Here is a 23847-nt window from a genome sequence, read left to right as displayed (position 1 = left end):
CACCTCACGGTACTCCCTTGCCACTGCACCCTACAAAACGACAATAAATGTGGAAGTGACAAAAGTTGATCTTTGGAATTCATAATCGACGTTCAATTCTTTTGTAACTAAGGGTATAATAGCAGGTTTTAAACCCAAGACCTGCTGGTCTGAAGCTTGTGTGGGTTAATAAAAGAGCTAAAGAGAGATAACATGTTAAGCCAGAAAAGAGGTCAACTGTTGTGCAACACAATGCTCAGATGCACAAAAAAAAAGAATGACATAAGACAAGCATTTTAATTGAACCACTTTATTAAAGGTGAATGGAGTCATTTAATGCTCTCGGCCAGCTTGTTCAGCTCCTGCGAGAGAGCAGTCACAGTGTCCAGGATTCGCCTGCTCTCCAGCTCCCTGAGGCGGCTGCCACAGCGCTGGGCGAACTTGTCAGGGTGCCACAGCGCCTGCTGACGCCTCAGCAGCTTCCGAAAGGCGGCGCGGTCCCCGCGATCGGCCCCGTGCAGCATCACAGACACCATCTCCTGCACCGAGCCCTGGGGCGCCGGCCAGGGGATGTCCGCATAGCCGAGTTTGGAGTCCGACTCGCCCCGGAAGGCGGCCGCACACTTCTCCTCGTATCTCTGCTTCTTGCCCCGGCAGATTTCCTCCTCCTTCCTCGCAGCCCGGGCCAGATACTCGGCGTGCTCGGCCTCCAGCCTGGCCTGGAAATCCCTGCGGCTCTTCGCCTCCGCCTCGGTCTCTGGCCCCTTCCCACGGCTCCGGGCCCGCTGAGCCTGCTGCTGCTTCTGGTAGTACTCCCGTCTGATCTGATCGGCCCAGTCCCCGAAATCCTCCTCTTCGGCGTCCTCCCGAGAGAAGTCATCTGACGCAAGAGAAGACATAAACAGATCTTTAAAGAAAACAGTAAAGAAGAACACCTCTGAGAAACCAAATTATTCCAAACTCTTTAAGTCATTAACTAGACACGAGCTTCAGTAAAATAACAGGATAACCAGGTGCAGCTGGAGAACAGCTCACAGAAAGAAGGAACAGTGCAGTGTGACATACAAGCTCTTTGTAAAGTATGAACACACCACTGACCATCTGACTATTACTGGGCCTTACCACAGAATATGTCAAGACTTCTCCCCCAGTTTGTAGGCACTGTTTCTATTTATAAAGTCGCAAGAGTTGCAGATCCTTAAAGGGTACGTTTATGAAGGTAAAAATAAAAATGTCATTAAACCACAATTAACATGACATGAAAGTCAATCCATGTATGGTGATGGCCGTGTGACAGTTTCATTTAAGCTGTAGGAGATCGGTGAATCGGCCATCTCACCGTCATACTGTCCAAATGTCTCATAGAATTCGTCCTGGCACTCCCCAAAAATCTTCTCACGCCACTCTCTCTCTGGGTCAGGTGTATCGGGGAAGTCTCTGCATGCTGGTGGAACCCGGCCCTGTGAGAACCCAAAATATTTTATTGACAGAACGATGAAACGTCCTGAGCAAAGACACTTCTTAGACACCAGCACAACTCAATTTGTAAGTCTGCAGGAAAAAAAAGTGCTTGAAGGTAAATTCTAAAAAATGCGTCAATTGTAAAAAAAATTATAATTGGCAATTACATACTTCAATACCTCTCTAGAAGTAATATATACATCAGAATCTGAATCTAAGATCTTGGGAAATCTAAGATCTTGGGAAGGAAATCAATCTTCCATGCTCCCAGCAATCTTCAAATGCTGGTCAAGCTAGTCTGTAATGAACTGTAACTCTGCTGCCCAGTGGTGTCTATGTGCTCTGCATTAGGGGCCTCTTCCACTGAGACAAGTCTTGCTCACTTGTCCCACTTTCATCCACTGCAGAATATCTTGAGGGGTGACTCCCACATTATTGGGCATCTCCATGGCAGCTGGACAGTGTTTCCTGAGAGGGACAACCAGATCTTCATAGACTGCACAGAGGAAGAAGGAGAAGGAGAATTAAATGTTGCAAAAAAAAAAAAAGAATTAAGTCTTTTCAGTCACATGCTTGCTGACTGAAAGGATGTGTCCCCCTATCAAAATAGCACATCAATACACTTTTTTTTGAATTACCTCCAGAAAATAATTTAAAACTGTAGCTGGTATCTATACTCCATTTCCCCGAATCAGGTATACAGTAATATATGAGAGAACAGTACCACAGTTTTCTCATAAATCCCCTAGTTGTGTACAAATTCTAGTCTCATTCAGGGGTGTTTTTACAAAAGTCATCAATGAGAAGACAGCGTGGAATCGCAGACAAACACGATTTCATTATTCCAAGACGTACACGAATTTCATGCTTTCGGTAGACAAGGCATGTGCTGCCATCCCTTCTGACTCCAGCTCCTGCCCCGGACCTCCTCACCTCTCTTGCCCCGTTTGAGGACCCTTCTCGCCGCCAGGTGAAGCGGCGTGTCGCCTCTGCGGTCCTGAAGCAGGGGGTCCGCGCCCTTCTTCAGGAGCAGCCTGAGCACCGCGTCGTCGCCCAGCGAGCAGGCCAGGTGCAGCGGGGTGCGGCCCTTACTGCCCTGGCTGAAGCCGAGGTCTGTGTCCGGGTGTTTGCGCAGGTAGGATTTCAACTTCAGCAGGCTGCCTTCCTCCACGTATCGCAGCAGCCGCTTCTGCCTCCGAGAGGCCATGGATATACTCGCTGCACCCCCCGGGGTTACAGCAGCAGACAAAAACAAAGTCGTAGAAACAAATTCTCCATATTAAATTCGAGTTACGCCTTTGAATACAGTTAGTCTACAAGCAGACTGGTAGAAAAGAACTCTCCACCCATCTTTGCAGATTGTATTTTTTTGCTACAAATGTACCATGCACAAACAAAAGCATATGAAAGCTGACAAGTGATACAGAACTTGTAAGTTTACCATGTATTGTTCTTGATTTAACAAGTCTATACTCATTGCAGCCAAACGTTATGTTGCTAATCCTTTCAGGCGACCAAATCACAGATATTTCTGTACAAAAAGCTAATGTTGACTTGTACAGTAAATGTAAAAACGTCCATGTAGAGATTTTAATTTTACCTGCTTTTAGTAAAATTACTTGCTTGAGCTTGTGAAGTCCAAACAGTATATCGCTTCCAGGTACTAGTAGGTGGTCAAGACTCGTAAAAGTATCATGTATGAACCTTGCATTATGATGTCGTAGTTTACAGCTTTCATAACGTTTTTAAAATTAAGTATCTTAGTTCGTTGTGCTTTTAAAAATAGTCATTAATAATTATAAATTCAAGTATTAAGATTATCATTTAGGCTACCGATGCTGTCTGTATATTTTGTAAATAAAATGCCGACTAAACGCCCCTTCCACATCGGTCAGTTTACGATGATACACCACACTTCCGGCCACTGGTACGACAGAAATATATTTCCGAAAGAAATTAAGAAATATGAGTTCCGGTTTGTTTTTTTTTACAGCAATCGTTTGACAGCAATGGGATTAACCCGATTCCCTTTCTAGACTGCAAAAGCATGAGTATAATCTGAACGTGACAACTACACATTTTAAAGGTACCTAACTGCAGTAAATATCTTCAAAATAATGGAGCAACATGACCCACATTTTAAATGAAAACATGAAAACAAAAACACATTAAAGCACCCATTTACATCATTTAAGGTCAAATTGTAGATTGGTGTAACATGTAAATAACTGTCATTGTTTACTGTGCCCTATATATGATCTGATATTCAGTAAACACATATATCTAGTTATATCTGCACTAAATTAAATGAAGTAATAAAAGGTCATAAAAGGTGTAGTGTTAGAAAAGGGGAATGTTTCTTCAGGTTATTATTTACTGTCTGACACTGAACTCCTTGATTTAAAAAAAAATCTTAGAAATACTGTTTACAAATGTTGATCTGTTAGGATTGGTTGTGGTGTAACCTATAGTAGGTCATTATTGCCTTCGGCATAAAAAAATACTTCTAATAACCCAAATATTAACTTTTAACATCGATATGTTGACATATAAACATCTACACAACAACATTGGTCTAGAAATGAACATGGATACCTCTTTAATTTAATAAAAATGTAGAAGTCTAACAAATTGTGAGACGACATACAATATTCTGTATAGAACAAAACAAGGATGGCAAAATGTTCGGTTTTGCAATTTAATACTGAACAAAATGTAATAATGAACAAAGTTTAATACCATAAGACAACTGTACTTGTATAACCAAATTCATGTTTAAGAAAATAATTTCTTTTCATTAAGTTTACTCATCAAGCAGATCTGAAAAAAAAAATCATTTAGTTGTTGGTTTCAAATTCAGTCTCTGGATATAGTTTTAAAGTCAAGAACTCTTTATGTAAATGAGAAAACAGAACAGAGAAAACATAGCTAGGACCCATTTCTTGACTAGTAACAGTAAATAAAAAGGAGATTATTTCCTTGGCCTGTTGTATTTTTTAATTTTCCGAGGTCCTGTGAAAACTGAAGTTTTGAAATCAAACCTAAATGAAATTTATTTGGTCCAGGCTTGTCTCAATTATATTCTCCTAAAGACAATTCCCAATGTCCTTAATCTTCATCCAGTATTTCCAGAGCGAGAGTGGTGATCATGTAGCTAGTCTTAACTTCTTCTTTTTTGGTTTCATCATCTGAGGCAATGAAATCTTGAAGGCAGTCCTAGAAGAAAACACACACATTAAATAAACAGGGGTACAATAATTCTCGTATTAACTTCACCACGCTAACTTTAGATAGTACTTACTCGCAAGTTGTGCAGATGGGGCTGAAGGTGCAGAAAACTTCATGGAAGGAAATAAAAATCAGTAAATAAACTCAGTAACAACATACATAACCTTCTGCTACAGATTTAGATCTTAATTTGGCATTTGCGTCAAAAGGACACCATATCATTTTACAAGACCACAAGTACTTATACACTTCTGGTGTCACATACTTGGCAACATCCGTTTTCTAACTGCTCTGCCCAGAACAGAGTCTAGCCCAGCAAACACTGGGCACAAGGCAGGATACACCCTGGACAGGATGCCAGTCCATCCCAGGGCATACACGCACAAACACACACAATACAGCAGGGCTAATTTTCACAGATGCCAATTAACCTACCTAAAGTATGCCCTTGGCCTGTGGAAGGAAATCAGAGAGAAAATGCAAACTCCACGCAGAGAGCACCCCATAACTTGAACCCAGGGCCCTGGTGCTGCAAGCCTGCAATCAGTGCGTCACCAAGCCCACTTAGCAACATTAAACTACTGAATTAAAGTGAAACAAGTTTTCAGAACATACTTGACAGGCAGACTGAGCACACGTATCCGATCTCAATGAGGTTCCGATGGCAGAAGCAAGCGGCTCTGTAGTCAACGTGTGCAGGAGGAGGGAGGACCAGCTGGGAGCGCTGATCGGCATCGGGCAAGAAGACCCACTGGAGACAACGGATCCATAACAGAGGGATTAACCCAGAGCAAAAGGAAGCATGCTAGTCGCACAGCACAGGCGGCTGGTGGCCTCTTAAAAACTCACACACTGATCTCAACCACATGTGCTAACTTAACACCAGCCATGGCCTGGTTCACAAAATATTTAACTAGCAAGCCCTTAAAAGATGTTGACTACTTTTGTATTTCTTTATAACAGTTCTATTGTAGGGTTAGGATAATGTATGGAAGAGGCTGACTGGGCAGCAGTGTGAAACTCTGGTTAAAGCTCCGGACTCCTGCTATGGGTTCAAATTCCAGCTGGCAATAATGTTGCTGTATTCCTGATCAAGGTACTTCATCCAGTTCATTGCAACCACCCCATCTGTATAAATAGGTACCAAAAATCAACCTTGTGAATTAAATCACATTGGCTAAAAGTCAGACTAATTAGCAATCGTAACAATTAGTCAACACATTGGACTGTGGTCCCCTCCCACATACATTTTTCACAGCTGCTGCTAGATATCTGCTGCAGATTTCATGTTTCAGCATTCTTACCAGCAGATACTGTGCCAGAGCAATCTTCTGTGGTATTTTCAAATACAGCCCCCCTGTAATATCACACGCCTGCAGAAACAGCAAAGGTGCAAACAGCTCAGAATGATACCTGACTGGTATTACAACAGAAGTATTCAGAAGGGTTTAGTACAATATAATCAGAAAAATGTCAATCGTACTAAGGCTCTATAAGCATACTAGCACGATGTTTCCCTCGCTCCTTCCTTTTTCTTTTCAGTGTTAACTAAAACTCTAACTGTTCTCTTGCAGCCCGTAGGCTGAACCTTGCTTTGGCCTCTAAATATAAATTCATCCTACTGACATACGGTCTACAAGAGGTACTGGCATCGCTGGCAACAACTAAACATCTACCTGCTGCAGAAGTCCAGAGTCAGAATCCAGGACACATGCGTCTATAAGTATGCTCTGCAACAGAAACATAAACTAAGAACCTGAATTTTTTCAACACATATTAACAACCACATAGCAGAGGGGGGAAAAGGCAAAGAGATCAAAACGAATCACAGAAAAAATATCTCAGGGATCTTTATTTGAGAAATTCTTACCTCATTTTTATGTCACTAATTACTGCTGTAACACAAAAAGTATTACAGAACAAAGCCTGCTGTAAGAAGAAGGTGTTCCATAAATTTAATTCCTAACAATTTGCTATTTTACATGTTTCAATTAACATTGTGAAGGGAAAGCCAAGGGCAGAGACAAATTGTTTTGCATTCATACCTGCTTCTGTGCAGCAAAAATAACATTCATGAAGTTCATGTACTGTAATGCACAATCTTCTGCAGCCTTTATTACCTGGGGAACAACAAAAAGCATTAATCCTGGGAATACATTCCTGAAGATAACTATGCCTGAAAATGACTGCTCACCAGTATTCTTGATTTCATTTCTGGTCCAGCTGGATAAGAAAACAGACCATATGTCACAAAACATTCCATATTCCACATCTTTTTCAATTATCAACGGTCATCTATACTTGATCATCTGTTTCATTGATTTGTCCAGATTTTTAAATATTCCTCTCTGCTGTAGTTCTGCTATATAACAGATCAGGGGTTATGTTTTCCAGATCATTGATTTACTTTTACGAGAGCCTCTGCCTTGCATAAAGCATATAAATAAATAAAGGGTAAACAAACCAACACAACAGAAAAGAAGTCAAAAATTTATGAACTACCCATCCATACAGAAATATTAATTTTAATTTCAAAATAAAGCAGTAAATATGTGATACACTAAAAAAGCGTTTGTCAAATTTTCACGAAAGACTGGTTAATTGTGAAAGAAAGGACTGCATTACCTTCAAGCTCCTTTGAAAGCCTGTGGATATCTGTCCAGAAACTGTTATGAAAACTAACAGCTCGTTAGCCATCAGCTAAAAATCCAATTAGACACACAAACGAGATTTTTTGGAAGACAGCATTGCCTACGAATGAAAGAAAACTCCTACATATGTAACAGATGGCTGCTACAATCTGTATTTTTCAGTATTTTTTTAGTTTGTAAGAGTACTGGTGCTACCACAATGAGATGAAGGATACAACAGAGCGCTTTTGCAAGTGATCCTGCCAGCAACGTTTCTGTCTGTTGGCCCCTCACATCAGCTGAAAAAACAGGATGGACAGTATGTTATCCAAGCCCTTGCCAGATAACACGGGCTGCTTTGAAAGAGAGTGAGACTAACTTAAACATCAGCAGGAACTCGAGTGACCTACTTCTCGCCATGAGATTTCTGATCTCTTCAGCAATGAGCTCATTGGCTACCGACAGGAGCTCGTATTTGCCGTCTCCACTGCTTGATGCTGCCTCATCTCCTGTAAAATCACCAGCTTTCCAGTGCTTATTGGGGTAAAGGAAGTGACTGCAGAAACAAGGAGCACAACAGGAAATGCGTGATGCTCAGAGCAATGTTCAGCGCTGGCATGCTGCCCACTTTGTCCCTGCCATACTCTGACAGATCCCCAGGACAATTTAACACAAGCACGTATAAGATAACTGATAGTAAGAACAGCAATTGTCTGTGAATAAATACAGAGGCACATTTCCAAAAATGATCTAAAACAAGTCTGCACTGGCTTTGGAAAGGGAAGTCTTCACCATCAGGGTGCTGTAACAGTTTGCTATATTTTTAAGTTGCCTTTCCAGTAAAGACGCTCGTCTTAGAGGAGGTGGAACTGTACCATCCAGACGATACAGGTTAGAGCCTGGGGCATGTCACTCGCTGAAAGTAACCAGGATTCCCGAGGCAGAGATGCACAATTAGTGCACAATTAATAAAAGTATTTGAAACAGAATGGAAAATGGGCAAACGGAACTCAAATCCATCACCCTTGTTCATCACAAATGATAATCATCTTTACCTCTCCTGACAATGGCTGGCAATAATGGCGAGTTTGTTGCTCCTGTTCATAACAAGATGCGAGTTCCCCATCAGCATCACAGCATCCATGCACTTGGACAGGGTGAACTGTTTCACAGAGTAATGAAAGTAAACCAAGTGCTGTGAACTTCAACTCTTTTCACAAACTGCAAAAGTTCTTAGAATCCATACTTTACAGACCTCCACAAATGCAAATACAGGAAAACAAAGGTGACAGATTATAGGCAGTTTGCTTGCCAGTACGAGCAGTAGCTAAACGCTAAAACTTTCAAACTGCCTTAAAACCACTTCTAGGTAAATGCTGCGATTACCTATATATTCTAGCACGAATACAGCACAAACCATCTCATTTACCTCGGGCTCTTTCTGCGACTGTTGGCCCCACCAGATGGGACTCACGTCCACCACGATGACGAGAAGACTGATTTCGTCCTCTGCAAACAGAAGAAAGGAATCACCCCCAATTCTCTGTGACACACAACAAGATTTTAACTTATCTTCTATCGAAAGAATGCCGTAATAACTCAGTTGCACACAAATAATAACGTAATTATGTTTTAGGTAATCGGTGTCCTGTACCAACTAAGGTTACATTTTACATTCTAAAATAAAGTGGATTGTTTCTGGCGTCAAACTTAATAAACAGCAGTGAAATATACTGTACTAATTCCCTCTCATGCCACTGTAACAACTTAAGTAAAATAAAACGAAAGACAAAAAGGCTTGTTTTTAAAGATGCACGAACTAGATATTCCTCGTATTGATCATACGTAATAATAATAATCGAAATTAAGTTGAATTAACCCACCAGAAGCCATATCTGCATCACAAACGCAGAAAGAGATATTCCCCAAGTATCAGAAAGCCATCTTCCCGACAGTGTCGCAGCATGCGGACGTCATCAAACCTCGACTAGTCACTCTGAGCTTGCTCGGCTGCACGAGTGAAATTGAAATACTGATAAATCCAGTATTTTTTAGGAAAATCGATCATTCTTTCAAATGCGCATATTATCGGATTAATAAACAACGATATCCCCCAAAACAGTAAATAATTAAGAGATCTTCTATTTCATCAGCTATTGCACTGAAGGGGGAAAAGTATCCGGCTGTCAAATAATTTCCTTATGTAAAAGTTAATACAATTTGTTTCTAATTACAAAACGTCTGAACTAATTAATCTAAATCGCTTTTATTTTTATAACTTCGATTTTTAAATAAAACAGATTTTACTACGTGTTTGACTTTCGCCTTTTATTTTACTGACTGTCTGAAACAGCCATTCAAGTGGAAATATTCCTGCGTTTTACAGCTGTTGGCTCTTGCCTGGTTTGCACCAGCCACCCTCCGAGAAAGTTGCCTACCTCTGTCTTCCAGAAATGAATGAAAAAGGTATGTTGCCATGGTATATAAATTAGACCACGAATGACCTAACTTTTCATCCTACAGTCTTGACAATGCTAAAATGGTGAAATCGTTAATATATTTACTTTCTTTCTTGTAACGCTGCGTTTTTGGTCAAATGAAATTAAATTTAAGGCCTTTTTGTCTGGTATGACTTTTCTAATGGAGAGAAACGTCCTTTTGGTGGAATTGAACTAGCTTTGCTGAGCCAGTGTGTGGAAGGGTCTTACGAAAAACTGGTATATTTCCATAAAATAACTCCCGTTTATTCACTCCAGCGTGTTCGTAAGGAGGCGTCACAATTCCCACAAATTGGTTTGATACATGCATGTTGTGATTATTTATTCTAAAACTCCATAGACGTCCATAAAGTTTTAGAAATAAGCATTAGCACCCCATATGTTCAATCTTAAAATAGGGTGAAATCTTACTACCACTTGCTCGGATGAATTAGTAGTTCAACAAGCGGTGTTTTTACACTTCATTGTTAAGTAGTAAGAGGTAATGTCTTATAACGTACTTATGTCTACTACAGTAGCTGTATAGTTGTGATTTAGTTTTACAATTGTATTAGATTGAGCATTTGCAGTGCCTGGCATTTGTAAAATACTGTACATAAAAGGAATTGGTTTCATTGGTGAGAGGTTACTTGAACAGAGATCTTTGTCATGCCAAAGACCTTTCTGTCTTCCTCAGAACTGGTGGAGTATTTCAGGAATCAGATGCGGCAGGATCCTGACATGGCGTCTGCTGTGGCCGCGATCCGCACTCTGCTGGAGTTCTTGAAAAGAGACAAAGGTAACCGATTCCCGTAAAAGGGGATTGTACTCGGACCCCGTCACGCCTGTTGGTACTACGTTCTTCAAACAGATCAGTCAGCTGAGAGCAGCTTTACATCCCACTGTCTTACATTTAGAGATCAGGGTATTTACTGGAACCATCTGAGTGAAGCAACTCACTCAAAGACTGCAGTAGCCCATTAGGAATTGGACCGCACAGTCCCTTTGGTGGGAAGTCCAGAGCCCTCACCACTACCCCATACAGCTGCCATAACCAAACCCATCCTGACAGCATCACAGTCATCACCCATGTTGTCAGTTCAAATAGGCATTGAAGTTACAAGTCTGGAATTCCAGTCTTCATACAGATGGCTGTAACAATCTCACAAGTAAAGGTTTATTCCATGCTGAAAAGAGAAGAAAAAAAACACAACGTTTCGGCTGTGGAGCCTTCTTTGGGTGTGTAGTATTAACTAGATAGAGCTGATCCTTTAAACATGATCGGGGATGGGTCAGTTCTCCCAGGAGTTCCTCTTCAGTTTCCCCTCTGCTGTGGTGCAGGTGAGACTATCCTGGGTCTGAGAGAGAACCTGACTCAGGCCATCGACAAGCTGACCAGTGTGGACTCCTCGGTGGCCGTCTCGTCTGGGGGAGAACTGTTCCTGCGCTTCATCAGCCTCACCTCTCTGGAGCATCCGGTCAGTACTGCCTGTCCGTTTTGGCAGAAAAGTACAGAAAACGCCCACTGCGTAGCCGATCTGATCCGTGGCAGGTTTTACTGTACACGTTGCAGGCCCTTGTACAAGTTCACACATCTTTCTCAAAGTGCTCAGAGCTAACTGGCCTGAAATATCAATCAATATCTTGATTGGCCCGCTGGCTCTTACAAGAACTTTCTGCATCTAAACAAGGGTGGGCTGTCCTGGTCTTGGAGGGCTAGTGTGTCTGTGGGGTTTCCTGAACACTTCAAAGTACCAGAAGCTGAAGAGCTGGAAGAAGCTATTTTTCCCCACTAAGCCAATAAGGATCTGATTGAACTTGTTAAAAGCTGGGTTGGAGTGAAATCCTGCAGACACACAGGCCTCCCAAGACCAGGATAGTCCACCCTTGGTGTAAACCCTGAACTGAAACTTTAAGGCAGTGACTTAAGTGTCTGTGACTTAGTTTACAACACAGCTCTGCTCTGCCATCCTACATACAGTGTGAAACCTAGTTTACACTAAGGTAAGGTGACAAAAGGAGAAGCAAAAAAAATGTCCTCCAGCGTCACGGTAGAGCACTCTCCTTTCCATACCCAAGTGAACATATTCAGCATGTGAGAACTTGTGAGAAATTGTGAATCCAAAAGGTTCAGATCTTGTAGATGTTTTTTCAAGTGCAGCTGGGGCCCAGGTGTTGAGAACATTTTGTTTCTCCCACCCTGTCCGCAGGACTTATCACAATGCAAGAAAGTGATGATTGAAAGAGGAGAACTCTTCTTGGAGAAAATATCACTTTCGAGGAACAAAGTTGCAAAACTCTGTCACACATTCATCAAGGACGGAGCAGTGAGTACCTATGTTGAAGAGTAGCAAATAGCATGCTTACTCTTCAACAGTGTTGAAGTGATATCGACTGAACTTTGTGGAGGTAATTCTTCCTATAGGAAAGACTGATATGTGTTCTTAAGTTGTCGTAAAGCAAGCGAGTCCAACCATAGTCCTGAAGAGCCCCAGTCCATTTAGTCTTGTATGTTACCCTAAATCAACTGTTTATGAATACTGGCAATACTAAGTTATTGGTCAGCTAAGCCACAGTGACGCAGTGGTGAGTATTGCTGCCTTGCCATGAAGTTTTATGTTCTCATGGGTTTCCCCCCAAGGTCCAAAGACATGCTGGTCAGTTAATTGGTTTCTGGGAAAAAAGGACCTGGTGTGTTGCATCCCTGAATTAGAAGAAGTGATTAGAAAATGGACAGATGGGAGGATCGATTAAGAAAGCCATATGCTCAGTTAAGGGGCTTCAGGTTCTTATGGGCTGTGAATTTTTGTTTTTTTAAACAATCTCACGATTAGACTAGATGATTTAGCTATACTAATGGGGAACTGGGACTCTCCGGGAGCAGGGTTGTTGATTTCTGCACAAAAGCCAGCAGGCATCTTACTAATTTCAGGGCATCTGTTAGCCATAGAGCAGAGAGTATTGCAGAGTGCATTCAGCACTGCTGCATTGCTCTGCTGGGCATGAGCGGGAGGGAATCCTGTCCTTTCACCTCCTGGTTTCTCCCGCTGTAGAAAATCCTGACCCACTCTTCCTCGAGGGTGGTGCTGCGCGTGCTGGAGAAAGCCGCGGCGGAGAAGAAGCGCTTCACCGTCTACGTGACTGAATCTCAGCCCGACACCGCAGGGCAAGTACATGCCAGCATGCCCCCGAAAAGAAGAAATACCAACAAGCGCAGCACTCTATCTGATCTACAATGGGAACTACCCGTCGGAGAGTAGCTGGATGATCTATTTTAGTGAACTCTTATTCTTTTGCAGGCAAAATATGGCAGAAAAGCTAAGAAAACTCAATGTTCCGGTCACAGTGATCCTGGATGCCGCTGTAGGGTAGGTACCTGCAGGAATCTCCAAGCTGGAATTTCAAAACCTCCAATAAACTGGTTGCACAGCACAGCACAGCCATGTTCGCGCGCAGGTATAACCAACACACTGCAAAACCAGCTTCGTGAACTTATTAATATTTAATATGTAACTTGGGCTAAGGGCTGCAGGGCATAGATCTGCAGGTCAGGTATGTATCCTGCTCTAGACTGCTTATTTGAGTGTGCCCAGTGCCTGTGTACAAAGCACTCAGCAGAATCAGGTGACATAGGGGCTTTTGTATGACAGAAGCGTGCTGTTTAGGGATCCGACCACAGGACATAAGATTCTTGTTTGTCATCGCAGGTATGTCATGGAGAAGGTGGACCTGGTGATCGTGGGAGCTGAAGGTGTAGTGGAGAGTGGAGGCATCATCAACAAGGTGAGTGGTGTAGCAGACGCACCAGGTCATGTCACAGGATTCATTAACACAGGATACTCTTATTTCTCATTTGAAAAAATACTGATTATTTTGTGCTGTGGCATGAAACCGTTTAGTGTTGAGAGGCAAACAATTTGAAGTTTAAATGGATTTTAAATAATGAAAATTTAAATAGAAGAGGAGCCCATTCAGTAAAAGAAGAAGAACCCCAGGTATTAACTTAAACAATGTGGCTGGGAAGCTCGTTTCACTGTTCGGCACTCTATACTGTGCTATACATACAGTATGTAATCTGTAAACCATAGAATTTACAAACTATTAAAAATTTCATATTGTATAGGAATCTTATTCTAACCCTTTTCTATTGTTGTTCTAATTGTTTTGCAGATTGGCACATACCAAATGGCAGTGTGCTCCAAAGCACATAACAAGCCTTTTTATGTGGTGGCAGAAAGCTTCAAGTTTGTCAGACTTTACCCACTGAACCAGCAAGATGTTCCTGACAGATTTAAGGTAAAGGGCTAGATCAGGGATAATCATCTTGGTGTCAGCAAAATCAATCTACATTTTCTGAAGATACCTTTTCAGTAGATTGTTCATCTGACTTGTCTTCGCTTGTGATTTCACATAGACGTGCTTTGAAATCATAGTCACAAGTAGAGATAAAAAAATATCACAAATTCAGTTATGTGTTGAGCATGTGAGAGCACTGCTGCTTTTGCACACACCGTAGCCATACCAGTGACTAGTTTCACCCAGTCTTTAATTCCTTCATCTCACTGACAACAGTGCTCAGCCAGGTTAAGATCATTCGGACTGAATTATCCACTTACATTCAGATGTTCTGGTGGCATGGTAGCACAGTGGTGAGCAGTACTGCCTCACAGAGCTTGTGTCCTGGGTTTAATTCCAGACCTGGGATGCTATGCATGTGGAGTTCGTATGTCCTGTTTGTATGTTCCCTTGGGTTTCCTATGGGTGCTCTGATTTCCTTTCACAGTTGAAAGGCATACGGGTAGGTGAATTGGCTTTGGGAGAATCGGCCCTGATGTGAGCGCGCGTGTGTCTGTGTTTGTGTGTGCCTTGACAGGTGTCCCATCCAGGGTGTGTCCTGCCTTGCACCTGTTGCTTGCCAAGTTAGGCTCCAGCTGCATTACAACTTTCGGTTGGATGAAGCAGTTAGAAAATGGATGAATGGATATACGGATAACAGATATGTGGCTGCTGCAATAAATGTTTTTTTCCTCTTTCACAGTACAAAGCCGATACGTTGAAGTTGAGCACGAATCTAGCAGAAGAGCATCCTATGATTGACTATACACCTCCCTCCCTCATCACCCTCCTGTTCACAGATCTGGGGGTGCTCACCCCTTCAGCTGTTAGTGATGAACTCATCAAGCTATATTTGTAACAGCACTGAAGATGCCAGTAAATTATATATCTAATAAAGCTGTTTAAAGAAAAGTCAGTAGAACTTTTTTCTGCTTGTTAAAAAAATCAGTACTTAGATGTTGAGAAACATAAACCTGACGAATATTTAATCTTCACTTAATGGGACTGAACTTGCCATCTTTTATTTAATTCAGAATTAAAAATAAAATGTTTAGATACCCATAGGTTAGCTCTGGACTAACTACATTTGAAAAACAAATTGCAGATTTGAAGAAACATTTCACTAACATGGAGATTTCCTGGGTACCTGATCATACAGTACCAGAATCAGAATTGCCATGCCTGAGAATAAAAAGTAAGGTTACAAACAACAATAATAACCCCAACATTTACATTGTGCTTTTCTGGACACTCCACACAAAACACTTTACAGGTAATGGGGACTCCCCTCCACCACCACCAATGTGTAACCCACACCTGGATGATGAGACGGCAGCCAAAGTACTCCAGTACTCTCACCACACACCAGCTCTCAGTGGGGACGAGAACAGGGTGATGGAGCCAATTCAGAGATGGGTATTTTTAAAAGGACATAACTGGTAAGGGTCAGGAGGGAATTTGGCCAGGACAAATTTGGATTTTTTTTGGATCGGCCCTTGGATTTCTAATGACCACAGAAGAATCAGGACCTCAGTTCTACGCCTCATCAGAAGGATGGCACCTTTCTTTGCAGTTTAATGTCCCCCATCACTATAAAAGGGGCATTAGGATCCACACATACCACAGGGAGAACACGCCTACTGGTCACACTAACATCTCTTCCAGCAGCAGCCTTAGCTTTCCCAGGAGGTCTCACATCCAAGTACTGGTCAGGCTCACACCTGCTGAGCTTCAGTGGGCTGCCAGTAATGAGTTGCAGGGTGATATACTGTAGTTGCTGGCAAACAAGTGGTTCATTCAGCCCACCTACAACAGTTGCTAATTAATCCCAGGGTAGCCTTTTACTCAAAGTGTCAGCTTCAACAATATGGTTATGGTTAACAATAAGCCCTGTGCAGGAGGTAGCAGGGAAATAAACACTGTTGTATGCAGTCAAGCAATTTTACATCAATTTAAAAAAGGCATCAATGAATGAACAGACTCTCCTTAAGAAGCCAGTATAACAACACAGGATCTGAGCTTCAGCTGTTTAAGTTGCTTCCAGGTGACAAACCGAAAAGGTTCTGAAGAGCATGTGAAATATTTCTCTGAAGTGTCTTCTACTTTACCGTGGCTGCAACTTGGTCTTACTTTGATTAAAAAGCTGCATCCCTGAGAAGATTTTGAAAAGTCGTCACTCAGCTCAGGGAAAAAGGCAGTTCTTCTGTCATTTGTTTTTCAATTTAAATTTTTTTTTGCAACTAGGTTCAAATTCTAACCATTGTTCACTCTTAGTCTGTCTCTGAATCTTCCTCTTGTTGCTTGCCTGCCGTTTTGGATTGTGAAACACGCGCAGCTGTCACTTGCTTCTCAAAGTCCTCCTCGCTGATCTTGCCTTTCTTGAGCTTCTTCAGCAGTCTGGTGTCGCTGAGCAGCTCATCCATGTCTTCGTCTTCAATGTCTGAGCCCTGGTACCAAAAAGAATCATCATCATTAGACTGCTCGTTACAGTTCTGACAGCTGCTGTAAAAAAGTCTGAGATCAATTTTGTAATGCATTCCTGAAGGATATCACCAGGTCAGGTAATTGCTTGTTTATACAATGTTATCGTAATCTCAGCAAGTTTAAAAATCAGCAGAAACTGAGAAACTCTTTAAAACCAAATTTAACCAGAAGTGACGGCAATTTCAGTGATAAGTAAAGTCAATTATAATGACTCTTGATAACTGTTGTTCCACTCTTTTCCTTTCCTAACTAAACAAGTTAAGGGATTTCCAAATAGCTCAGCCAGAGAAGTCCAGATTTGGGAAAAGAGAAGAGGACAGAGGATGGCACAGGCCAGAACACAGGTTGATGATGGGATTAAACCAGGATCATGTCCCCAGCTCACTGTCACACTCTGGGGCAGTGCAGTGGCTCTTGGGCTAAGAATCTGCGCCTGTGACTGGAAGGTTGCCGGTTTGAATCCCGAGGCCTGAGTAGGAATCCTACTCCGTTGGGCCCCTGAGCAAGGCCCTTAACCCAAGCTGCTCCAGGGGTGCCGTATAAATGGCTGAACCTGCGCTATGACCCCAACCTTCTCTCCCTGTCTGTGTGTCTCATGGAGAGCAAGCTGGGAAATTCCTAATACAAGAAATTGTGAATGGAATAAAGCCAATAAAGTGATCTCTCTATATATATCTGACAACGATTCCCCCAATTGACTGAGCACCACCAAGGACAGAGCAGGCTGGGATTCATGTGGCAGGGATCTCTTTCAGAGACAGAGCGGCCCACGCTGGCTCCCCACGCTTGCAGGCAGGCAGGCGGTCCTGACAGCGAGGGCACCTCTCCTCCAGCCTGTGACGTGTTCAAACACGTGGCTCCATGGTGGGTGAGTAAAAGGATACTGCCTGCTCTTCCTCATTCACAGCTGAGAGCCGAGACATGAAACGCACACCTGGGCTGTTTCAAAGCAGGTGGCCGGAACGAAAACCTCAGTAAAGAGTTACCTCCTCTCTCTTTCTTTTGGCCGCCACCTTTTTCCTCCTGTCATTCTTGCTTTTCTGTTTGGACCAGGCTTTGTTCTTGATGAAGATCTTTCTGACGGGCTGAGCTTGCTCCTTCTCCTTCTGCTCCGCCAGCATCTTCCTCCTCTGCCTCTGCCGGTTCTTGTCCTTGTACGGGATGGAGTCCGTGTCGATGGGGTCGGGGGTGAAGTCCGGGAAAGCCTTACCCCTCAGCTCGGGCATCTTGGGCAACCTCAGCAAAGCAAACCCCCGCGCCAGAGCAGAGAAGTCCAGATCTGGGAAGAGAGAGCAAGACGGAGGGAATGTCCTTCACTTCAGTCGAGGGAGGCCTTGACGGTGTGCACTGCGAAATCAAAGCTGCTCCATACTGCGGGACTTCTGTAGGCTGATCAGCTCAACACCAGTGAATCACAAGGATACATTTCAGGTAACTACTGGGCATCGTTGTTTTGCACTGCAGTCTGCAATCGTGACTGTGACTGAAACAGGCCACCGATCACTGAGCCCCTAAGAGGGAGGGAGGCTCGCCAGATTTTCAAGCATGCTGGGCACTCACACCGGTGTATTTACAGCAGCTTATTTTTGTACACACTTTTATCACATTATGTTTTTGCGGTCTTGCGTGTATATTTTTTTATGTGTTTCCAACTGGTTCACTGTATAAAAAGTATACCTAAAGCATAAAGGACGTAAAAACACAAATTACTTATATATGTCATCATATATATTGCCAAAATGGAGCTGTACAGTACACATTATTTCAGCTTGTTTAATGAAAAGTACAATATAATACCTTTAGTACCATGTCCACTTCACAAGGAATAAGCTTTTACTGTAATATATACTTTTGGCAGATCAGCATGTGAACCAGGAAATGTTGGACAGATTAATGGTCCACAAATATGCAATGATCTACTCTACTGCATTATAATGCTTTACACACCTTTCCCTTTATCTATTTTCAATACGTTTCACTACATGTGTGCTGCTGGAGCGACCACAATAAGTACCATACTAGTGTCATTAAGTCATTAGTTGCTTTCTCTGCTATTTACTTGAATGTAAGTGTGTAATCTGAAGAAGTACCCATGAGGCTATAACATTTTTCACTCTGTATTTCTATGTAAATTTGCTCAAACCAAAATGCACAACGCTTTACACATCACCTTTATCCGCAAAGCAAAGTAAAAATCGTGAGGATGGAGATAAAGTTCCCATCCCAGCCACTTCGAACCTTTGACTCTGAAGATGAGGCTGCACTCGTGCTTGGCGTACGCCTGGATGCAGGAGACGAACGCCCTCATCCCCCTCTCGAACACCGCCCTGTCCGCCCGCGCCATGGCCTTCAGCTTGGGCAGGACATCGACCACATCCTTCACCGGGGCCATCTCCTGGAGGGGGCACTGCAACAGACAACCAATCAGCCTGCCCCCTCACCCCCTACTCACTTTGCTTTCCGATAACATCTGCTGCAATCACGTTGCCTTTGTCATTGCAAATTACCCGTGATACTAATGCATAATCCAGTCAAGTTAGATTCTGGCCCATTAGACCCACATATCTTCCTGATTCTTTCATTTTATCAGGTGTCGGTATTATTCTGGATATCATTTGCTTCTGCATTTATCACAAGTCCAGAACTACAGACGCCTATATAAACCTCTATCCGCAAAACAGGAATGGTGTTTGTTTAACACTGCACCTATCAGTATTCAAGTCTATGCAGCAAACAGTGAGAGAAAGCTTTAGGAACCGAGCTCAGGAGCCTATTCAAAAAAACCCTTTGCGAGAAAAAATGTTAAATGTTATGCAAACCCGTCTAGACTTTAATTTTTTGCAAGCCGACCCGAAGCCTCAGCACCAACTTACTTTCTGGTTGATGGACAGGAAACTGACGTAAGACTCTTCCATGGGGAGAAGGAAGACGAGAGCGCTGCCCTGGTGGCCGATGCGGGCGGTACGCCCACAGCGATGCACAAAGGCACTGCAGAGAGAGAGAGGAGGCGCTGCGCTCACAACCAGCTCCCAGTCAATACCCATCCTCGCCCACAGCCCTGGGTTTCGCAAAATCCCGTTTACCCACGTCAGTGTCCCCTCCGTTTACTTTCTCTGGAACTTACCGGGGAGTCCAAGTGCTTTGCTAGAGCCCTCATTACCGTACACACAGGGCTGTCAGAGAGGTTTGTTCGGGAATGTGAGCGAGCGCGAGGAGCGATCAGGGGCACGTCTGGACTGGTACCTGGCACTGCTGGGGGGGTCGTACTGTAAGACCCAGTTGACCTCCGGAATGTCAATCCCTCTGGCCATGACGTCTGTGCACACCAGGATCCCACTGCCGGCCCAACGGAAAGCGTTAGCAAGAGGACAGTGAAATACCTGCTGACCCAACACATGCAGCCGTTATAATGATGACTTTCAAGCACAGTAAGATCACTGTCAACTACTGACAGATAGAAATCAGACGACTTGAGAACTCTGTTCCTTCCATCATCCTAACGTTGAAACTAATGCTAATCTTTAGAATAATTAAATCAATGTTGTAAACCAGGTTACAATAACCATGCTTCCAGCATGCATCCACACAGTTGGAAATAACCTTAGCATTTATCATATATACTTCAAAATTCTCTATAAAAGGGTTTCTGGCTCTGAAGACAGATCCTGCCACAGCTCTTCTCAAGTACAAGGGTTAGAAGCCACTGTTACAACAAGTGGGAAACAGATGCCTTATTCTTAGAAAAGAAATCGGTGGTAAAAGTAAACCCCACTTACCTTTTCAGGTCCCGAAACTCTTTAAAAATTTTATGACGCTTATCCTTCATCTTTCCGTGGATACAGAGCACCTTGACATTTTTAACCAAAGCTTCCAGGGCTCTTCCATAATACTCTACACAGGCACAGGTGCTGGGGAAGAGAAGCTCAAAATCAGCCCCTACTTCTGTCAGGGGAATGAGAACTGCACTTTCTGAATATTTGAGAATGCATGGAAATGTGTAACCACAAGACAATGGCAGGTTCAGGGTATGCTATGGCTCTGACATCTCTGATAACTTATCTCTGATAAGTTTTTCCTCTAGTTTTAAATGAGAAAGAGGCTTTTCTAGAGCTGACACTTCCTCTGCATTTTGACCTGGAGTAAATAAAAATCTGGCAGAAGACAAACGTGACTCTGCCTACCTGAAGAACACCAGGTGCTTCCCGTGCTTGTGCTGACGGAGGAAAGCCACCAGCATGTTGAACTTCTCCTCTGTCCTGCAGACCTAAACACACAATGAACAATGTCTGAGCCAGTACTGTCCTTTCATTGTCAGCACCTTGTCAATACCAAATAGACAACCTGCTTGAAATGATAGGGTGCAACAGCGCCCTCCTGTCACTTTGCACCCTCACAACACATACAGTATAAATACATCCTATCCTACCGTATCTCCCTGTGTTACTTTCGCACAATCTGTAAATTGTATTGTAAATTGAAATTGTATAATTTATTGTATCCTAATCTTAACCTAATCCCTATAAACTTCTGTCCTTCTACTCTTCTATCCCTCTTAACGAGCTTGCAGATAAAGCCTTTCATTGCCGACAACACCGCTGTATGCTGTACTGTTCATGCATTGATAAATAAACCTTGATTGATTGATTAATAAAGGTTATATCCCTACCATCACCAAGGAGACTAGATCTATTTGGCAAATGAGGTGTCTGGTATAATTTTTAGGTCTTTCCTGAGCTACTCATTCAATGTTTTTTGTCAGAGACACAAGGAGATACTGGAAAGGTGGGAGCAGCCATTTTGAGAAGCTGCTCACAGCTTCAGAACAGCAGAGCGCTGTGGAATGAGCACGGCCCATCCAGTCCAGCCCAAACAGTCCTGACAGGAAGTATGTCACATCTCTCTCGGTCACGTCAACCAAGTCCTACAGCTGGCCCCAGATGGGAAGCAGTGGGCCGACGGGGGTCAAGGCGAGAGCCTCACAGTGTAGTAGTTGTGCAGTCTGGCGGGGGTCTTCTGCACGCTGCTGGCCGCCGCACCCTTCTCCTTGACGGTGATGCGCACAGGGTTGCGCAGCCCAGCCCTCACCAGCTTCTCCAGCTCCTGGGTCTGCGTGGCGGAGAACAGCCCCGTCCGCCGCTGCTTGGGCAGGTACCCCAGGATGGCGTTCAGGCTGCAAGACACAGCGCCACTCCAGCTGGCCATCACTCACTCACACGCGTGCACGCGAGCCCTTCTGCTCTGCTCCTGCTTCTGAGACAGATCTCTGTGTTGCATTGTATTACATTTATCAAATGACAATGATGACATACAGTAGCTGTATCTATGCATTCAAGGGTGTTGCCATAGTTAAGGGAAAAAAAGCACATAGCTGGCTCACATTGATCTTTTTTTTTCTCACACTGCTCATCTGACTTTTTTTAAAGTTGTACGTTACTTAACTTGTTGTTGCTGCTGCTGCTGTTCTGTGGTGATGTTTTTGGTGATTTCTTTAATGTCTTTGTATTGGCACATACAGGCAACTAAGCATTTCATTTCACTTGTGCATATGGCAAATAAACCAAACTGAACTGCCAATAATAACAGTCTACACCACGCTCTTTCACAGCTTCTAGACCTCTGCTACAACTATAGTTGCAATCTGCAAAATCCCCAGCAAGCAGAGACTGAGGACACAGCCTTCCTACTGAGGCTGACAATAAACCAGCAGCAGGCCCGGCTCCTGAATTCGTCACCTCGCTTCGAAGCCCATGTCCAGCAGCCTGTCGGCCTCGTCCAGCACCAGGACGTCCAGAGTCTTGACGCAGCTGGCCAGGTCCAGGCCGTCCGCCTTCCTCCGGAACATGTCCTCCAGCCTCCCCGGTGTGCCGATCACGATGTTGCCCCTTTCACAGAGAAAGAGCCGGTAGAACAGGAGGGATCCACCCCACTCCCTCAGATCCAGAGGGAAATAACAGTGCTCAGATGTAAAGTGGCCTGCTTTAAACCCCCAAGTCAGCAAATGCAAGATACTGCAGGATGACCATGAAACTTAGCAAAGAAAACCCAAATAGTGAGAATTAGGAAAAGCACGAACTCGAGGGGGCTCTGCTTATTAGCTTACTTAAACAGCTGGTCCTGCTTTCTTAAAGCTCAGCTGGGGTAGATTTATTTGTAGAAGCACAGCTGAGAAATGAAAGAACGATTGCACCACCAGTTCACCACACCAATCATGCCGTTTCCAGGACTCCCCCAAAAAAACACCAATCCAAAGACAATTTGCGGCGGACGTAGTTACCCCTGCGCTTTAAATTTCTCCACATCTTCTATAGGATTACTTCCTCCGATTAAAAGTATTTGTCTGAAAAGAGATTTTTAGAAACGTCGCATTAGGAAAGCGAACGTTCTAGTCAGCGTGTACTGTGTACTAGGTCCCCCGTGAAGGCCAACCCACTCCACGCAATAGCTAACCTGAACTGAGGGAAGTGCTGGATGAAATGTCCCATCACTTCACTGATCTGCGTGGCCAACTCACGCGTGGGAGTGACAATCAGTGCACCAACCTGGAAGAGCAAAAAAAAAACCCACAATCGCTCGTATGCGTATATTCGTATTTATGTAAAATGACAAGAACATCGGTACATTTTCAAAAAATTAGCTTGACCTCAACTCATTTTAAAATGAACAAAGTATGTATCCAATTTACCTGCATTTTCTTGAGTTTCTCCTCTCTTTTTAGCAGTATCTGCAGGATGGGAATGACAAAGGCTAAAGTCTTTCCGCTCCCGGTGACCTGAATTAACAAATATCAAATCATTTAGTTGTACAGTGTAACGTTAAACAAATCGGCAAGTTTGTTTTCGGTCAGTAAATAAAACACCGTGCTTACCGCCTCTGCAGCAACATCTTTGTTGTTCATAAACAGTGGGATGCAAGCAGCCTGTTAGATAAAAAAGGGGTCAATATTTACTTTTTATGATAGGATACTCTTTAGTGATGTTTTACTGCAATTCCTACAGTATCTTCACGCAACACCAGAACACATTGAACTCTAAGAACTGTAACTTATCTTTTAAAGCTTTATTATAATACTTTAACATTTCACCTGGACTGGCGTCATGTGAGTAAATCCCAGTTCACTAAGAGTCTGTAAAATACTTTGGTGTAATTTAACAGGTAAAGTGTCCCATCCACCTTCCGTCACATTCTCCATTTTTTTAAATGCCCAGTGCAAACCCCCCAAAACACGCCGTTTCAACTTCCTGCTTTGCTGTACG

The 23847-nt window shown here is 43.2% G+C and overlaps 4 protein-coding genes across 5 annotated transcripts; 1 reads left to right on the top strand and 3 right to left on the bottom strand.

The window, feature by feature from the left end:
* Positions 1-273: 273 nt before the first annotated feature.
* Positions 274-3353, bottom strand: nfkbil1 (nuclear factor of kappa light polypeptide gene enhancer in B-cells inhibitor-like 1). Of its 2 annotated transcripts, XM_088935324.1 has the most exons (5): positions 3041-3353; positions 2374-2658; positions 1824-1936; positions 1319-1439; positions 274-859 (listed from the first exon to the last, which is right to left on the bottom strand). In XM_088935324.1, the coding sequence occupies exons 2-5, from the start codon at positions 2645-2647 to the stop codon at positions 309-311; spliced, it is 1059 nt and encodes a 352-aa protein (XP_088791450.1). In that variant the 5' UTR covers positions 2648-2658; positions 3041-3353; the 3' UTR covers positions 274-308. The 2 variants fall into 2 exon arrangements, with proteins under 2 accessions (XP_088791450.1, XP_088791451.1); XM_088935325.1 differs by lacking the exon at positions 3041-3353 and having other exon boundaries at positions 2374-2773.
* Positions 3354-4016: 663 nt separating this feature from the next.
* gtf2h3 (general transcription factor IIH, polypeptide 3) lies at positions 4017-9256 on the bottom strand. The gene is made up of 13 exons (XM_088935931.1): positions 9182-9256; positions 8728-8807; positions 8354-8460; positions 7709-7854; positions 7535-7597; positions 7294-7323; positions 6863-6891; positions 6714-6788; positions 6345-6398; positions 5973-6041; positions 5284-5419; positions 4742-4778; positions 4017-4656 (listed from the first exon to the last, which is right to left on the bottom strand). The coding sequence occupies exons 1-13, from the start codon at positions 9189-9191 to the stop codon at positions 4587-4589; spliced, it is 906 nt and encodes a 301-aa protein (XP_088792057.1). The 5' UTR covers positions 9192-9256; the 3' UTR covers positions 4017-4586.
* Positions 9257-9259: 3 nt separating this feature from the next.
* Positions 9260-15022, top strand: eif2b1 (eukaryotic translation initiation factor 2B, subunit 1 alpha). Its single transcript, XM_088935930.1, has 9 exons — positions 9260-9764; positions 10473-10574; positions 11117-11253; positions 11986-12102; positions 12829-12941; positions 13075-13143; positions 13483-13558; positions 13946-14071; positions 14814-15022. Exons 1-9 carry the CDS (start codon positions 9752-9754, stop codon positions 14967-14969), a joined length of 909 nt encoding a protein of 302 aa, XP_088792056.1. The 5' UTR covers positions 9260-9751; the 3' UTR covers positions 14970-15022.
* Positions 15023-15096: 74 nt separating this feature from the next.
* Positions 15097-23799, bottom strand: ddx55 (DEAD-box helicase 55). The gene is made up of 14 exons (XM_088935993.1): positions 23676-23799; positions 23460-23510; positions 23277-23363; positions 23042-23133; positions 22869-22931; positions 22327-22476; positions 21575-21764; positions 20776-20858; positions 20371-20502; positions 19838-19930; positions 19468-19582; positions 18833-19001; positions 17581-17873; positions 15097-16557 (listed from the first exon to the last, which is right to left on the bottom strand). The coding sequence occupies exons 1-14, from the start codon at positions 23781-23783 to the stop codon at positions 16381-16383; spliced, it is 1803 nt and encodes a 600-aa protein (XP_088792119.1). The 5' UTR covers positions 23784-23799; the 3' UTR covers positions 15097-16380.
* Positions 23800-23847: the final 48 nt, after the last annotated feature.

The sequence above is a fragment of the Atractosteus spatula genome, chromosome 17 (assembly GCF_055471065.1).
Source record: "Atractosteus spatula isolate fAtrSpa1 chromosome 17, fAtrSpa1.hap1, whole genome shotgun sequence".
Taxonomy (NCBI): Eukaryota; Metazoa; Chordata; class Actinopteri; order Semionotiformes; family Lepisosteidae; genus Atractosteus; species Atractosteus spatula.
Note: the sequence above shows the minus strand (reverse complement) of the source record. Positions and strands in the feature narration are given on the sequence as shown.

What these genes read in the sequence shown, in the direction of transcription:
- gtf2h3 (XM_088935931.1), bottom strand. An exon ending in GCCAGCCATTGTCAGGAGAG is followed by an intron (nt 7,855 to 8,353) that starts GTAAAGATGATT and finishes TTGTTTCTGCAG; the next exon opens with TCACTTCCTTTACCCCAATA. An exon ending in ACTTGCAAAAGCGCTCTGTT is followed by an intron (nt 7,324 to 7,534) that starts GTATCCTTCATC and finishes GTTTCTGGACAG; the next exon opens with ATATCCACAGGCTTTCAAAG.
- nfkbil1 (XM_088935324.1), bottom strand. Translation starts at nt 2,647, where the DNA reads ATGGCCTCTCGGAGGCAGAAGCGGCTGCTGCGATACGTGGAGGAAGGC. An exon ending in AGTGGATGAAAGTGGGACAA is followed by an intron (nt 1,440 to 1,823) that starts GTGAGCAAGACT and finishes GGGTTCTCACAG; the next exon opens with GGCCGGGTTCCACCAGCATG. An exon ending in GACATTTGGACAGTATGACG is followed by an intron (nt 860 to 1,318) that starts GTGAGATGGCCG and finishes CTCTTGCGTCAG; the next exon opens with ATGACTTCTCTCGGGAGGAC.
- ddx55 (XM_088935993.1), bottom strand. Translation starts at nt 23,783, where the DNA reads ATGGAGAATGTGACGGAAGGTGGATGGGACACTTTACCTGTTAAATTA. An exon ending in AAGATGTTGCTGCAGAGGCG is followed by an intron (nt 23,364 to 23,459) that starts GTAAGCACGGTG and finishes TTGTTAATTCAG; the next exon opens with GTCACCGGGAGCGGAAAGAC. An exon ending in AAGCACCTGGTGTTCTTCAG is followed by an intron (nt 20,503 to 20,775) that starts GTAGGCAGAGTC and finishes TCTCTTCCCCAG; the next exon opens with CACCTGTGCCTGTGTAGAGT.
- eif2b1 (XM_088935930.1), top strand. An exon ending in TCACCTCTCTGGAGCATCCG is followed by an intron (nt 11,254 to 11,985) that starts GTCAGTACTGCC and finishes CCCTGTCCGCAG; the next exon opens with GACTTATCACAATGCAAGAA. An exon ending in GTGGAGGCATCATCAACAAG is followed by an intron (nt 13,559 to 13,945) that starts GTGAGTGGTGTA and finishes ATTGTTTTGCAG; the next exon opens with ATTGGCACATACCAAATGGC.